Source organism: Molothrus ater, chromosome 24 (assembly GCF_012460135.2).
Source record: "Molothrus ater isolate BHLD 08-10-18 breed brown headed cowbird chromosome 24, BPBGC_Mater_1.1, whole genome shotgun sequence".
NCBI lineage: Eukaryota > Metazoa > Chordata > Aves > Passeriformes > Icteridae > Molothrus > Molothrus ater.
The window spans coordinates 1,348,820-1,365,792 of NC_050501.2; the positions used below are offsets into that span (position 1 = coordinate 1,348,820).

General features: G+C 57.9%; 1 protein-coding gene across 1 annotated transcript in view; it reads right to left on the reverse strand.

Moving 5' to 3' along the window:
* The window catches only part of NKAIN1 (sodium/potassium transporting ATPase interacting 1), a 39,742-nt gene that overhangs the window by 4,977 nt on the left and 17,792 nt on the right, over window positions 1-16,973 (reverse strand). The window contains exons 2-6 of the mRNA XM_036397221.2: window positions 7,819-7,956; window positions 7,233-7,313; window positions 4,876-5,073; window positions 3,994-4,054; window positions 290-371 (exon numbers count right to left, since the gene is read on the reverse strand). Coding sequence (XP_036253114.1) covers window positions 290-371; window positions 3,994-4,054; window positions 4,876-5,073; window positions 7,233-7,313; window positions 7,819-7,956 — 560 coding nt within the window. The remainder of the gene's footprint in view (window positions 1-289; window positions 372-3,993; window positions 4,055-4,875; window positions 5,074-7,232; window positions 7,314-7,818; window positions 7,957-16,973) is intronic.

The window sequence follows — 16,973 nt, forward strand, 5'->3', positions numbered from 1 at the left end:
AAAACCCAGTGAACAAACCCAAACCCAGCGAACAAACCCAAACCCAGCGAACACAAACCCAGCGAACACAAACCCACCGAACACAAACCCAGCGAACACAAAACCAGCGAACAAAACTCAGCGAACAAAACCCAGGGAACACAAAACCAGCGAACTCAAACCGCGAGCGGGATCCTCCCCAGAGCGCCCGACCCTGCCCGGGTGGAGCCTGGGGATCTGCGGGGAGGATGCGCAGCCCCAAGTGTGGGCACACTGAGGGTCCTGCACCCCTGAGCACCCCGGCACTCACGTGTAGAGCGGCTGTAGCTGCAGGTGCGACGTCTTCTGGGGTGCCTGGTACCCGTAGGAGTCAAAGCCGCCGATGAAATCAACTGGGGAGAGCCGGGAGAGCAGCGGGGTGAGCCGGGAAGGGCAGCAGGGAGATCCCCATGGGATGGGAACATCCCGGGCTGCAGCTGCATCCCATCAAAATGTGACACCCCAGGGAAATGCGAGTGCTCAGTGTGAAATTGGGAAACTCTCAGAGCCCTTGTAGGGCCTGAAGGGGCTCCAGGAGAGCTGCAGAGGGACTGGGGCCAAGGATGGAGGGACAGGAGGCAGGGAATGGCTGCCAGTGGCAGAGGGCAGGGCTGGATGGGATCTTGGCAATTGGGAATTGTTCCCTGGCAGGGTGGGCAGGGGCTGGGCTGGAATTGCCAGAGCAGCTGGGGCTGCCCCTGGAGCCCTGGCAGTGCCCAAGGCCAGGCTGGGCATTGGGGCTGGCAGCACCTGGCACAGTGGGAGGGGTCTCTGCCATGGCACTGGAGGGGATTTCAGGTCCCTTCCCACCCAAACCATCCCGTGATTCAGTGACCCTGAGCCACCCCAGCATCCCGGGGATCCCAGTGCTGCATTCCCAAGGGAATAAATCAGAGCCACAAACTGGATCAGATCAGAAGGGACCCCTGGGGGTCACCCAGCCCAACCCCCCGCTCAGGCAGGGTCCCCCGGGGCACTTGGAATTCTGTCCAGGCAGCTTTGGAGACCCCACGGGCTCTGGGCAGCCTGGAATGGAGCACGCAGGGAGGCACAGGGGCACCCCCGGCCAGGGCTTCACCGCAGGGAACAGCAGCCGGGATCGCGGCAGCATCCCGGGAAAACAGCGGGGGGAAATGGGGGGAAGGAGCCGGAGCAGCTCCCGCGGGCGCAGCGGCTCCGTTCCCGTCCGTTCTCCCCAGCACAGCCCCGCCGCACAGAGAGGGCGCGATTCCCCCCGCTGCCCGCGGGGCTGGCATTTCGGCATTGCGGGACAGTTACGGGGGAATCAGCGCTCCTTTGGGGCTGTCGCCTCGGGGGATTGCAGGCTCCATAGAGCAGCTTTCACCGCTGGGGTTTCCAGCCTGGCGGCTCCGAGCCCCGTCCGGGGGATCAGAGCCCGGCCCCTCGTCTCGAGCGGTGCCGGGGCAGCTCTGGGGGGCTGGAGGTGCCCTGGGGGTTCTGGGGGTGCCCTGGGTGGGTGGGCATGCCCCAACTTCTCGCAGATCACCCCGTGTTTCCCCAGACCTGACCCCTCTCCCTGGCACAGCCAGCACAGGAATGGACTCCAGGTGCAGCCAGGCTGGGAATTCCAACCTTTCCAGGATCCCCAAATCCCACACTGGGGTGGGTTATCCATGGGTGTCCGAGAGCTGAGAGCTCCAGGGCAGAGCCCCCCTCTCCTGGAATATTTCCCTTCCTGACTCAATATTCCCCCAGCTCTCAATTTTGACACCATCCATCCATTTCAAATCTAATAAGATATTCCATTAAAAAGATGCATTTGCATCCTGGGCTGAGGCAGCATTAATATTAAAATTGTGTTGGATGCAGAGTTTGTGGGAGTGCAAACGTGCTCCAGAGCCGCCAGCGCTGGGTAAACCCTTTGGAAAGGAGCTGTTCCCCCAGGCAGAGGCCAATTCCCCACGGGAATGTTTTATTTCCATGGGAAAGGAGGGGAAACCTGGGGGTGCTGCAGCCCCGGGCTGGGCTGGGACCACCTGTGGGCATGGGGGGGGTGCTGAGCCTGGTGCTGAGCCCAGTCTGATCCCAGTGCTGAGCCCAGTCTGATCCCAGTGCTGAGCCCAGTCTGATCCCAGTGCTGAGCCTGGTGCTGAACCTGGTGCTGAGCCTGGTGCTGAGCCCAGTGCTGAGCCTGGTGCTGAGCCCAGTCTGATCCCAGTGCTGAGCCCGGTCTGATCCCAGTCTGATCCCAGTGCTGAGCCCAGTCTGATCCCAGTGCTGAGCCTGGTGCTGAACCTGGTGCTGAGCCTGGTGCTGAGCCTGGTCTAAGCCCAGTTCTGATCCCAGTCTGATCCCAGTGCTGAGCCTGGTGCTGAGCCCGGTCTGAGGCTGGTGCTGAGCCTGGTCTAAGCCCAGTCTGATCCCAGTGCTGAGCCCAGTCTAATCCCAGTGCTGAGCCCAGTCTGATCCCAGTCTGATCCCAGTGCTGAGCCCAGTCTGATCCCAGTGCTGAGCCCAGTCTAATCCCAGTGCTGAGCCCAGTCTGATCCCAGTGCTGAGCCCAGTCTGATCCCAGTGCTGAGCCCAGTGCTGAGCCCAGTCTAATCCCAGTGCTGAGCCCAGTCTGATCCCAGTGCTGAGCCCAGTGCTGATCCCAGTGCTGAGCCTGGTGCTGAACCTGGTGCTGAGCCTGGTGCTGAACCTGGTCTAAGCCCAGTTCTGATCCCAGTCTGATCCCAGTGCTGAGCCTGGTCTGAGCCCAGTGCTGAGCCTGGTGCTGAGCCCGGTGCTGAGCCCGGTGCTGAGGCTGGTGCTGAGCCTGGTCTAAGCCCAGTCTGATCCCAGTGCTGAGCCTGGTGCTGAGCCTGGTCTGAGCCTGGTCTAAGCCCAGTCTGATCCCAGTCTAAACCTGGTCTGAGCCCAGTGCTGAGTCCAGTCTGATCCCGGTCTGAGCCTGGTGCTGAGCCCAATCTGAGCCTGGTCTGATCCCGGTGCTGAGCCCAGTTCTGATCCCAGTCTAAACCCGGTCTGAGCCCAGTCTAAGCCCGGTGCTGAGCCCGGTCTGATCCCAGTGCTGAGCCCGGTCTGATCCCAGTCTGATCCCAGTCTGAGCTTGCTGCTGAGCCCAGTCTATGCCTGGTCTGATCCCAGTCCTGATCCCGGTGCTGAGCCTGGTCTGAGCTTGGTCTGATCCCAGTCTGACCCCAGTGCTGAGCTCAGTCCATGCCTGGTCTGATCCTGGTGCTGAGCTTGGTCTGATCCCAGTCTGACCCCAGTGCTGAGCTCAGTCCATGCCTGGTCTGATCCTGGTGCTGAGCTTGGTCTGATCCCAGTCTGACCCCAGTGCTGAGCCCAGTCCATGCCTGGTCTGATCCCGGTGCTGAGCCCAGTCTGATCCCAGTCCTGACCCCAGTGCTGAGCCCAGTCTAAGCCCGGTGCTGAGCCCAGTCTAAGCCCGGTGCTGAGCCCAGTCTAAGCCCAGTGCTGAGCCCAGGGAAGGGGCACATCCGGGTGGCTGTGGCCCAGCCCTGCAGCGATCTGCCAGCTGGTGGGAATTAATTAATGGCAGATGAGCTTTTAATGCACTTGGACAGCCTCAGCCTCGACCACCTGGTTCACGGGGCCGGGGCGCTTCCCGAGGGGAGTTTGCAGGGATTGGGGTGGGAGCAGGAGGAGCAGCACAGATTGGATAAAGTCAGCCTTCACTTTGCCTAAAATGCTGTTTTTCCCCTGATTTGGGGTGAAATCCTGGCAGTGGGGACACAGCCCAGGGGACACAGTGTCCCCAAGTCGCAGTGGCTGCCAAGGGAGAAGGGAGGTGACAGCAGCCCCATCACAGCCCAGCAGCTCTGCCTCACCAGGGATGGGAAAACAGGGAAAAAACCCAACTAAAGGGATTTCCTCAGCTGTCAGGGACCTGGGCATTGCCTCCCCAGACCCCTCTGGGAGCTGCCATCCCCTCAGGGTGGCACCAGCTGAGGACCTGTGTCCCTGTCCCCCAGCCAAGGCACTCACAGCTGTCCTCCTCCTCCAGGAACACTTTGCTGACGTAGCAGGCGTAGACGAAGCCGAAGAGCTGGGGAGAAACAGGGCAGGGAGAGGCTGGTTATGGGGGCATGGGCAGCACAACGGGCACAGTGCCAGTGGGGGCATGGCTGGGGGCCTGGGAGTGACCTGGGGGCACTGGAAATGAACTGGGGAGACTGGGAGTGACCAGGGGGGCCCTGGGAGTGACCTGGGGGCCTTGGGAGTGATTTGGGGAGCACTAAAGTGACCATTGGGGCCCTGGAAGTGACCTGGGGGTACTGGGGGTGACCATGGGGGTGAACTGAGGGTCCTGGGAGTGACCTGGGGGTACTGGGAGTGACTTGGGGGCCCTGGCAGTGAACTGGGAGCCTTGGGAGCCCCATCCCGGTGCCATTTGGGGTGCAGCAGGGTTGGGTGGATCCAGCTGCACAAGGAGGGGCTCCAAGGCTGCTGGAGCTGGCACCTCACAGAGGGTGCTGAGCCCCACACAGGGCTGGGAGTCCCTTTGGGAACCCCGATTCCCCTCAAAGCTCCATTTTAGGGAGCTCTGTCTCCAGGCGTGTCCCATTGCCACCTCCCTGTCACAGGGGTGACAGTCACCAGCAAGGGGAGCCCCTCCCTCCCGGCAGGCAGCACATTCCAGCAGCTCATTCCCAAGGAGTGATTCCTCCATCCCTGCAGCATTCAGCCCTCGACCCGACAAGTTTTGGGGTGAGACACCCCCCTGGGTGCTGGCAGGGCTCTGCCTGCTCCTCTCTGGGTGACAGAAATGGTGACGGGGACACCGCGGCTCCTCTGCTCAGCCCAGCCCCTCCACCCCGCCGGTCCCATTCCCGGTGTGGGACGGAGGGGGAGCAGGGGCGCCCTTACCGCCAGGAAGATCTGCGTGGCGCTGCTCACCACCTCGATGTACTGGTAGTCCAGCAGGCAGCCGCTGACCGTGATGACGTGGTGATCCTCGGGAGCCAGCGCAGAGTTGAGCACCGGCGTCACCAGGCAGCCAGGGCCGTTCTCCATCCACCACGAGCGGTGCAGGGACGTGTTGAAGGTCATGATGAAATCTCGGTCCTGCAAGAGGAGGAGGAGAAGGAAGAAGGAGAAGGAAGAAGAAGAAGTAGAAGGAGAAGGAGAAGGAGAAGGAGAAGGAGAAGGAGAAGGAGAAGGAGAAGGAGAAGGAAGAAGGAGGAAGAAGAAAAGGAAGAAGGAAGAAAGAAAAAAAAGAAGAAAAAAGAAAGAAGAAAGACAAAGAAAGAAGAAGAAAAGAAAAGAAAGAAGAAGAAGAAAGAAGAAGAAAAAGAAGAAAAGGAAGAAGAAAAGAAAGAAGAAGAAAAGAAAGAAGAAAAAAGAAGAAATGATAGAAGAAAAGAAACAAGAAGAAAGGAAAGAAGAAAAGAAAGAAGTAGAAGAAAGGAAAGAAGAAAGAAGAAAGAAGAAAGAAGAAAGAACAATAAAGAATAACGAAGAAGAAAAGGAAGAAGGAAGAAAAGGAAGAAGAAAAGGAAGAAGAAAAGGAAGAAGGAGAAAAGGAAGAAGAAAGAAAGAAGAAAAGGAAGAAGAAGGATGGTGGATCCAAGGCTCTTTGCAGGAGGGCTGGACAGTAAATGGGTGTTCCCAAGGCAAGGATGCTCCCTGAGGTCAGAGCAGGGCATCTCGCCGAGCCCAGCCCGGGGCTTGGGGCTCCCTCCCATGCTGGCACTGTGGGCATCTGCTCAGGCAGCACCCGGGGGGTGCCCAGTGACAGAGTGGGTGTCACAGAGCGGGACCAGAGTGGCAGGGAGGGTGTTTGTGATTGGCAGCACCCCATCTGCGTGTTCCAGGGATGCAGGGCAGCCCCTGCTGCTTCCCCTGGGCTTTGGGGCTGCCATGCCCTCATCCTACTCCCAGGGAGCCTTGCAGGGTCCCCCTGGAGCACATCCCCTCCTTGTCAGCCCCTCACAAGCTTTGGGGCTCTGCCTGGGTCCTCTCCAGCAGCTGTGGGGTGGCCTTGGGCAGGCAGCAGCTTCCTGCAAGGGGGAGAATCCCCAGCCCCTGGCTGCCCCTTTCCACCCTGTGAGAATCCCCCTGGTACCCCTGGGGAGCCCCCAGCCCATGAGGGTCCCCCTGGTACCCTTGGGGAGCCCCCCCAGCCCCTCTGTGCCCCCCCGGCTGTGCTGGGGCCGAGCATCCCCTGCAGGAAATCACCGATCTGGGATTAAAAGATTTTTGCTGCTGGGGGCGGCAAAAACCCCGAAAGGGAGCGAGTGGGTTTGGGTTTGTGGAGCTGGAGGATGCGGCTGAGGCACAGGGAAGGGGGGGAGCTGTGACGGGCCCCGGGATTTCCACAAAAACCCGCGGTGGGAGAGAATCCTCCCCCTCTCCCCGTCGTGCTGCATACTCAGCGCTCCGGGAGAGCCTCAAATGACCTGGGGCTGCTCGGGGAACGTTCCAGCCATGGAACACCCCCAGAGGCTTCTCCCTGCTTGGGGCAGCACGGAGAGAGCGGAGCTGGCTGTCCCCAGCCCCCCGCGATGTCCCCAGAGCCGGGGAGGGACGCGCAGGAACCCCGACCCTGGGTTCAAAGGTTCCCTCGGAGCACCCGGTGCTGCCCCATCCCCCGGGAGGTTTTGCTCTTTTTGGTGTAAAAGCAAAATTCAACAGCGCAGGGTGTGGTGGAGGCACAGCCCCGTCACATCCTCACCCCATGGCCCATGGGTGACGTCCCAAGGCTGGGAATGCTGATCCCGGTGAGCCCAAGAAATCCCAGGAAAATAGAGAATTTACAGCAGGGGGTTCTCCTCTCACCGTCTGCCCTCCCCATCCCTGCCAGAGACCCTGCCCCGAGCTTTCCTGCCCCAGCTCATCCCGTTCCCGGGGTTCTGCTTCTCCTTTTTCCCCTCAGTGGAGATAAAGGAAATTTGGTTCGGGTTCGGAAACTGCCGCTCTCTGCCCCTCTGAGCTGTTGGTTTGTCCATCCCATCCCATCCCATCCCATCCCATCCCATCCCATCCCATCCCATCCCATCCCATCCCATCCCATCCCATCCCATCCCATTCCTGCTCCGGGGAGGCGCCCCCCGCATCCGCTTTTACCCCTGGGCCCTGGGGGGGCACTTCTGGGGGAGGAGGGACGGGAGGAGGAGGAGGATGAGGATGAGGAGGATGAGGAGGAGGAGGGCAAGGGCGGGCCAGCAGGCAGGACGGAGGGCAGGAGGATGCAGGGAGGAAGAGGAGGAAGGTGAGGACGTTACCTGTGACAAGCGCCCGACCTCCAGGTAGAAGCAGATGATGAAGGCGTTCCAGCCGACCCACAGCACCAACCACACCGCGTACTGCGGGACGAGAGGGGTCAGGGCACGGGCATCCCCTCCGGCCCCGCCCCGCCCCGCCCATCCAGGGATCCGGGCTGGGATCGTGGAATCCCAAAATCACAGCACAGTTTGGGCTGGGGGGGACCTTAACGTTCATCAGTTAGGGGAGAACTCCTGGGGGCCCCAGGCATCACCCCAGGCTGAGTTAGTGAGCCCTAATTAAAGGGCAGAATTAATGAGGTTGGGAAGGTGCTTGCCTGAGTTGTTCCCGAGGATGTTCCCAGCAGCTGTGCCTCAGTTTCCCCACCCATAAAACTCCAAATACTCATTGGATTTCCATTGTGAGGGCTCTAATTCCCACCCCTGCCATGGCAGGGACATCTCCCAAATCCCTCTGTCCCACTCCAAGCCCTGTCCAGCCCGGCCTTGGGGACTGGCAGGGATGGAGCAGCCACAGCTTTGGTGTTCCGAGGGATACAGGAGGGACCTGGGGCTGACGCTGCTGCACCCCCAGGGTGGTACCTACCATCATGAGGTATCTGGATCTGTACTGGATGGTCCCAAAAATACCCAAAATCACGGCCATGATGTGCAGGAAGTTGGCCAGGATGGGGGCCCACTGGTATCCCAGGAAATCAAAGATCTGCCTCTCCAGAGCAGCGACCTGCAACAGAGCAGGGAGGGGGCAGGGATCAGGGCCGGGCACCCCCGGGGTGCTGAGGGCAAGGAACAGCTGGGAATGGCTGGGAATTCTGTGGATAAGGGTTGGGGTAGGCTGGAATGTCTGTGTGGTGCACTGGCCAGCAGGACTGGGGTTATTGGGTGTTGCAGTGTGATTCCAGGGTTTAGCTCAGAACCCCGGGTCCCTCCCCTGAGGATTCCCTCCCAGCTGTGTCAGTCCCCTCTCCTCTCCCCTCCCAGCACTGTCTGGCACTCCTGGCATTCCAGAAGGGCCTCGAGTGATTGGCAGATCCAAAGGATGCCCTCTACCCCTGAGGGGCATTGGGCCATCCAGGTGTCCTTTGTCCCTTTGTCCCTCCCCTCCTGTCCCTGCTTGGTGCCTCCCTGCCCCTTCCCTGCCCCTCTCCCCGGGGTTAAAGGAGCAGCAGCCACGGGCTCAGGGAGTTCTGTTGGAGCTGGTGCTGCATTCAGAGGCCTGAGGGCCAGAATAAAGCTCTGGATCCAAAGCCTCCATCAGAACCGACTCCTTTCCTTCACCATCCCCTTAAAGCTTCTCTGCCAGAGGGAAACCCCAGGAGCAGCCCCTGTTATGGGGGGAAGCTCCATCCCAGCACCACCAGAGCTCCTGCAGGCCTGGACTTGTCCCCATGTGCCAACTGCAGCACCCAGGCAGGCAAAAGTGTCTGTGGGGTGAAACACCACACACCCAGGCAGGCAAAAGTGTCTGTGGGGTGAAACACCACACACCCAGCCAGGCAAAAGTGTCTGTGGGTGAAACACCACAGTGCTGCTGTTTGGTTCAGCAGCAAGAGCCAGACAAGCCAAGGCACGTCCTGTCCCCAGTATTGGTAATATCAATAATTGGGAAAATTATTTTACACATATTATATTATATCAATATAATATATAAAAATAATATTTTAATATGTTTCTATACAATACATAATAAAATAAATTATAATACATAACATTAAATATAAATATATGATGTATAATATATAATGCATATATTATATTATATTATATTATATTATATTATATTATATTATATTATATTATATTATATTATATTATATTATATTATATTATATTATATTATATTATATTATATTATATTATATTATATTATATCACATCTCCTTGAGTTCCAAAGGGGAACCCAAGGAGATGTGACCCCACTCTGTGCCTCACTTTCCCATCACTCAGAGCTCAGGCACTGCTGAAAACCCATCCCAAGGATGATTTATGGTGGGAAAAGCCTCCAGCTCCTGTGTTTTGATTTCCAGCTCCCGTGTTTTGATTTCCTGCCCATCCTCTGTGTGTCCATGGGGCTCTGATCACCGTTACCATCAGCAATCCACAAACGGGGCTGTGCTGCAGCGGGTAAATCCCCCAGCAGCTGAGGGGATCCAGCCCTGATCCCAGCACTTATTTATGGCTCCATTGCTCCTAATCACGGGATTAGCTCCAAGGAAGGGGTGAGCAAAGGCGAGGTGGGAGTGCTAGAATGTTCAGTGATGGGTTTAATTCAAAAAATGGGGGTTTGGAGGAGGCCATGGTTTTTTAGAGAACTTTTAAGGGAGTTTTAGGGAACTTGAGGATGCTGGCACACCACAAGGTGCAGGGACAGCAGCTGCCTGGTAAACCCAAATTTTTTTCCAATTGTTTTACTCAGCCCTGTCCTGTCACTCTTTGAGGTGCCCCAGATTCACCCTGGGAGCTTCAGGGCCCCCTGTACTCCCTACAGCACCATTCCCCAATTTTCTGCCAGAGAAAGGGGGAGTTTATCCTGAAAACCACAGGGAAGAGGGGGTTTGCCTCTCCCCTGCATTCCCCAGCAGCTCCCAAAGGGATCTAGAATGAGGGGACAGCCCATGGGGGTCCCAGGCATCATCCCCGGCTGAGTTAGTGAGCCCTAATTACAGGGGAGAATTAATGAGCTGGGGAAGGTGCTTGCCTGAGCTTTTCCCCAGGATGTGCATCCACCAGCCGTGCCTCAGTTTCCCCACCCATAACACTCCAAATTCTCATTGGTTTTCCTTTGTGAGGGCTCTAATTCCCACTGATTTCAGCCCAGCTCTAACCTAGGGCTGTGATATCCCATCCCCTACCCAACCCCTGGGGTAGGATCTGCTGGATCAGAGCCAGCAGGACCTTGATTTCTGTTAAAAGTGATGCAAACCCTTGGAGCAGCAGCCCCTGGGGCTGTGGGGCCAGGACAAGGCTGTTTGCACTGAAACTGAATTCACTTCCCTGCTGGTTCAGCTCTCAGAGGAAGCAGCCTCTGGAAATACTCACAGCCAGGCTGTAAATCTCCTCATCTGAGGAATGGAAATAATGAATGATCCAGGGAGTGCAGTGCTGGGGGTTTATGGGCACCCATCCATCTGGGGGCTGTCAGTGGAGCTGGGTGGAGCTTTGGGTACCAGGGATGCTCCCAGCTGAGGGATGGGGCTGGGGAGTGCGGCATTCACAGCCTCTGAAAAATCCCCTTGCCCAGGATTCTTCACCTGGGAAGCTGAGAAGCCTCAGAGAAAAGGAAAACAATTCTTCTCTCATTTGCTTCTCCTGTGCTGTGCTCAGTGGAATGTGTTTGGAGATTGTTCACCCACAGGTGATTGTTCCATTGGATTCTGCTGGGAGTTGTTTTCACTCTTTGGCCAATCAGGGCCCAGCTGTGTCAGGGCTCTGGAGAGAGTCATGAGTTTCATTATTATCTTTTGAGCCTTCTCTAAGTATCCTTTCTGTATTCTTTAGTATAGTTTAGTATAGCATTCTTTAATATAATATAGTATCATAAAATAATAAATTAGCCTTCTGAGAACATGGAGTCAGATTCTCAATTCCTTCCTTCATTGGGGCACCCCACATATCCAATAGGGGGGAGCCTCTGAGGGCATCCCATGGATCTGGAGTGAAGGGATCACACCCGTGTGGCTCCTTAATTCCAGCCTGGAAAAGGAGGAACTGGGAGGACCCTGCTTGAAGCAAACCCTTCTCCATCCCAAGGAGGCAGAACTCGGGATAAACACCCTGGTTTCCCCATGGATCAGCTAATTAGGGGCTGCTAATTACACCACAAAGCCCTGCTCCCTGGCTGTGTTATCCCAGCTTTTCCCTCCATGGGAAGAGCAGATCTGGGATTTTCCATCCTTGTGGGATGCAGCTTAAGGTTAAGGGACAGAGACTCACAAAGGCAGCGTGGCTGCAGCTCCCCGGCTCTCAGTGCCTGCTGAGGGCATCCCAAGGGCATACCAAGGGCAGCCCCACGTGTTTCACGAGTGGGGAAACTGAGGCACAGCCTCCAGCGGGAGAGTCCAGGTTTGGTGCCCCTGCCCAGGGAATTGTAGGGTTGAGCGAGCACCCTCAGCTCAGAGCTGCTCCTCGGGCTGCTCCAGCTCCTGGAGCACCATCCCTGATCCTGGGAGGGTAAAATGCCCCTGGGAGGGACCCTCAGGACCCCCAGCCCTTCGGCGACAGCAGCCCTGGCTCCGGGGCTCAGCATCATCCCAAGAAACTTCCCGGCAGCATCCAACAGAGCCAAAATTGTTCCGTGGGCTCAGAGCATCCTCCCTGCCCCTGGAATGGGAATTCCCGCTGCTCCCAGCCCCATTCACACTCCCTCCCCTCCCAGCCCCAGCGCCGCCGGAGCCGGGATGCAAACGCCGTCCCGCAGCTAATTAAGATAAACCTGCGGCTGATCCATGCAATGAGTTTTAGGGCTCCCTCTTAATTAAACACTCACGAGTTCATCGATCGGCCCCAAAACTTCTCTCGGCAGCAAATCAGAGCGATTGGCTGGGGGCGGGGGCTGGTCCCGCTCATCCCAGCCTGGAAGGGATTTGTGTGCACCGGGAATGGGAGCGGGAGGGACCGAACTTCATCAGTGGGTGAGGGGCGGGCAGTGCCGGGAGGGGACACCCGTGGGGACACCCGTGGGGAGGGGACACCCCTGGGGACACCCGTGGGGAGACCCGTGGGGAGGGGACACCCGTGGGGACACCAGCTCAGCTGGGGCTCAGGGAGGTGGCACCAGGGAGGCAGAGCTGGAGGAAAATGGGATTTTTCCAGCGTGCTGGCACCAAATTTAAGAGGGAAGGAGTTCCTCTGTCCCAGAATCACCCGTTGGTTTTGGCGCCCTCACCTTCTTCAGACCCACCCCATCACTCCAAAGTTTCCCAGTCCTCAATCCCCACGAGGAGGGTGGGAGAGCTGGATCTGGCTCTGGCTGTGCTGGGAGCATTGCAGGGACACCAGGAGCCCCTTCCCCACCCCTTCCCAGGTCTCTTTTCCTGAGAAGCCAAGCTTGGAGATCCGACTGCAAGGGGGGGAGTGCTGGGTGAACACCCCAGACCCAGCACCCTGGGAAAGGAGAAACCTTCCTGCCCAGCAGCTCCTCCTGGAACCAGAGAATCCCAGAATAGTCTGGGTTGGAAAGGACCTTAAATACCCTTAAATCCCATCCCATTCCCATGGCAGGGCCACCTCCCACTGTGCCAGGTGCTGCCAGCCCCAATGTCCAGCCTGGCCTTGGGCACTGCCAGGGCTCCAGGGGCAGCCACAGCTGCTCTGGCAATTCCAGCCCAGCCCCTCTCCACCCTGCCAGGGAACAATTCCCAATTGCCAAGATCCCATCCAGCCCTGCCCTCTGCCACTGGCAGCCATTCCCTGCCTCCTGTCCCTCCATCCTTGGCCCCAGTCCCTCTGCAGCTCTCCTGGAGCCCCTTCAGGCCCTGCAAGGGCTCTGAGCTCTCCCTGGATTCTTCTCTCTCTGATCCTGGAGCAGTCAGGACCTGGAGCTGGCGCTGGGCAGGATCCTGGAGCTGCTCCTGGCTCCTGCTGCTCTTCAGCCCCACAGCAGCATCTGCCCCTCGGGCTGAGCTCTGAGCTCCCCTCCGGGCCGGGCAGGGCTCCTGGCCCCCGATGGTTCATTATCCCAGCCGGGTCATTTCCTCCCGCACACCATATGCCCGAGGATTTAACTTTTCATTTGGCCGCGTTTGGAGGAGATTTGCCCGTTCTGACTCCTCGTGTGCCGCGGCCGAAGATGCTGCGAGAGCCTCGCTCGCCCCATCCCTGAGCCGCCGCCATCTCTGGGGGTTCTGGGCCCCAAAACCCATCGGGGCTGGGAGAGGAACCCCCCAGGGCAGCGTTTGGCAGGACAGCGGGATGCCCGGTCCATAAGGAATGTTGTCCACAGCCCCGGGGCTGATGGAGCATCCCTGGAGCTCCCCCCAGCCCCAGGGACACCCCCAAGGTGCTCCAGGACCCCGCATCCCCATCCCGACCCCCTAACAGGCTCACCCCTCCCCCAGCCCCTCTTTTTGGGGCAGTTTAGGGCATTTTGGCTGTGCCAACCCCCTCCCTTGCCCGCGAGGAGCCGCAGGAGCCGTGGGAAGCGGCTCCACCCCGCAGCCCGGCCCGGGAAGGGGAATCGGCCGCGATTTAAATGAGGAGAGCACGGTTGGTTATTAGGGAGGTGCAAATACCGCTGTGAACCCAGGGACTTCATTTAATGGCTTGGAAACAAGTTCCTGACCTACTTCCATCTGCAAAAGCCTTCATAAAATCACAGATGGAAAGAAATGAAAGGCGCCAATCCCTCTCCAGCATCGGGTGGGGAGGAGCAGGATCCAGCCCCAGCTGGAAAGAGGCCCCGATGCAGGAGCAAAACCACGGCAGGAGCAGAAATTGGGGTGACAGAGGCATAAATGGGGTCCTTCCCCTGCTGGGATGGTCCCTGGTGGGTGCTGCAGGTTTTGGGGCCCCTTTGAATGGCCCAGGTAGGAGCTCCCAACGTGTGGCTGGAGCACCCCTGGTGCCCGGGATGTGGCACTGGGGACACTTGGGGTGCCCAGGGTCCCCCAGCACCCACCGCCCCCCCCCACGGCTTCCCCTGCTCTCTCCCATTGGATCCCCCCCCCCTTTCCCAGTTATTTATTTCATTCCCTCGCATCCGGCGGCGTTGCCATGGGAATGCAGCCCCAGCTGGATGCGCCGGTCTGGACGCTGCATCCCGGGATCCCGATGGAATCTGCCCCATGGGATGAGCCCTGGAGGCGTCCCCACCCCTGGGACCCCCCGGGTGCCACCCCTTGGGTGCCCCCCAAGCCCTGCTCCCACATCCATGCTCCTGGCTCCGGCCGTCCCTGAGGGTTCCATCGGGGAGGGCTGGGAAATGCAGCCTTGGGGGGGCTAATGGCCATAAATTATTATTATTATTATTATTATTATTATTATTATTATTATTATTATTATTATTATTAATTTCCCCTAAATGTAGCTGATCAAAACCGGCCCATCCAGTTCTGGCTCCACCAAAGGAAAGGGAAACTGAGGCACGGCATAGAGAGAAACCCAACCCCCCACCCAAACCTTCTGAGGTGCTGGGAGCGCTGAAATCCAGGGAATTTGGTGTTCCCCCATGGAGAGGGGATGCTCCATGATCACCTCCCAAAGATTCTCACCCAGGAGGAAGCTCCTCCTCATTTCCACCTCTAAAACAAAGCCCTGAGCCCCATCAGCTCCCAAACTGTGGGGTCTGGGTGCATTCGGCTCCAATATCCCCATAAGAACCCCGGGAATTTTGATAGTTTGGGTTTTTTTTTCCCTGAAAACACCACAAATTCCCGATTTCCCCAGGAGCAGGCTGCTCTAACCGATTTACCACTGATAAAATATCTCCTTAACTCTGACACGATATCACATTTATATTTCACTGAGCTTTAGCACAACGCCCCAGCTCCCCTTGGCACCAGCCCACAAACGCTGCCGTGAGATCCCTTTCCCCTCCTGCCTCCCAGCCAGGAAACTTTTCCAGGCCGAGGGAAAGCCGAGGCGATCGAAGCAGCTCAATTTCCTGCCCGCCCCTCGCAGCGCTGCCCTCCTGCACAGCGGGCTGGATATTCCAGGGGGGAATTGCTCCATCCATCCCCTCGGGAGCTGCTGCTGCTGCTCCCACAGGAGAGAGCCGGGGTGGCTGGATATTCCAGGGGGGAATTGCTCCATCCATCCCCTCGGGAGCTGCTGCTGCTCCCACAGGAGGGAGCCGGGATGGCTGGATGTTCCAGGGGGGAATTGCTCCATCCATCCCCTCGGGAGCTGCTGCTGCTGCTCCCGCAGGAGGGAGCCGGGATGGTTGGATGTTCCAGGGGGGAATTGCTCCATCCATCCCCTCGGGAGCTGCTGCTGCTGCTCCCGCAGGAGAGAGCCGGGGTGGCTGGATGTTCCCGCAGGAATTGCTCCATCCATCCCCTCGGGAGCTGCTGCTGCTGCTCCCACAGGAGGGAGCCGGGATGGTTGGATATTCCAGGGGGGAATTGCTCCATCCATCCCCTCGGGAGCTGCTGCTGCTGCTCCCGCAGGAGGGAGCCGGGGTGGTCCCGTTCATCCCGGGCTGGGGCTCAGCAATCCCTCAGTGTCACCTTGCAGCGACCTTGGCAAGCCCAGGGTGCCCTGGTGGGGACACACGGGGTGGTGGCACTCGTGGGAAGGGGTGCCAGGGTGCCAGGAGTGTCCCCGGAGAGGGGAATGCAGTGGGAACAGCCATGGGGGGAAACTGAGGCACAGGGCTGTGATTGCAGCTGGACCCAGTGTTCCAGTGAGGCTGAGCCTGTCCTGCTGTGCCTCAGTTTCCCTGGAAAACAGCCTGATTCCTGCTCAGCATCTGCTCTCCTGGCCAGGGGGAGCAGCTCCATGGAGCAGGGCCTCAGGGAAACTGAGGCACGGAAGGGCCCGGGGCTCCAGCCCTGGAGAAAGGCTGTGCCTTGGGAACACCAAGCTGGGAGCAGGGCTGGGACTTCTGGGGAGGCCAGAGAGCCTGCTGTCCTCTCAGCCATCCCATCCCATCCTGTCCCATCCCGTCCCACCCCATTCCATCCATTCTATGCATCCCACATATCCCATCCCATCCCACTGTATCCCACTGTATCCCACACCACCCATCCATTCCCAATCCCATTCATGCCAATCCCATCCCATTCCATCCATTCTATGCATCCCACATATCCCATCCCTTCCCATCCCATCCTATCCCACCCTTCCCATTTTATCCCACTGTATTCCTTGGTATCCCATTGTATCCCATCCATTCCCAATCCCATCCCAATGAATTCCATCCATTCTATGCATCCCACATATCCCATCCCATCCTATCCCATTGTATTCCATCATATCCCACTGTATCCCATCGTATCATATTGTATCCCATTGTATCCCACACCACTCGTCCATTCCCAATCCCATTCCATCCATTCTATGCATCCCACATATCCCATCCCATCCCATCCCATTGTATCCCACTGTATCCCACTGTATCCCATTTTATCCCACACCACCCACCCATTCCCAATCCCATTCATGCCAATCCCATCCCATTCCATCAATTCTATGCATTGCACGTACCCCATCCCATCCCATCCCATCCCATCCCATCCCATCCCATCCCATCCCATCCCATCCCATTGTATCCCCCTGTATCCCACTGTATCCCACACCACTCGTCCATTCCCAATCCCATTCATGCCAATCCCATCCCATTCCATCCATTCTATGCACCCCACATATCCCATCCCATTGTATCCCATTGTATCCCACTGTATCCCACTGTATCCCATTTTATCCCACACCACCCACCCATTCCCAATCCCATTCATGCCAATCCCATCCCACCCCATTCCATCGATTCTATGCATCACACGTACCCCATCCCATCCCATCCCATTGTATCCCCCTGTATCCCACTGTATCCCACACCACCCATCCATTCCCAATCCCATTCATGCCAATCCCATCCCATTCCATCCATTCTATGCATCCCATCCCATCCTATCCCAAATAAATAAATAAATCCCTGTCCCATCCAAGGCAGATTCCTGAGCCCCAGCTCAGCCCTGCAGGAATTTGCCATCCCCAGGGACATCAGCCCCCAAACCCAAAGCCCCTAAAGAAAATGGGGATTAATCCAGGACTCAACCAAGCATCCCCTTGGAGAGTCCCAGC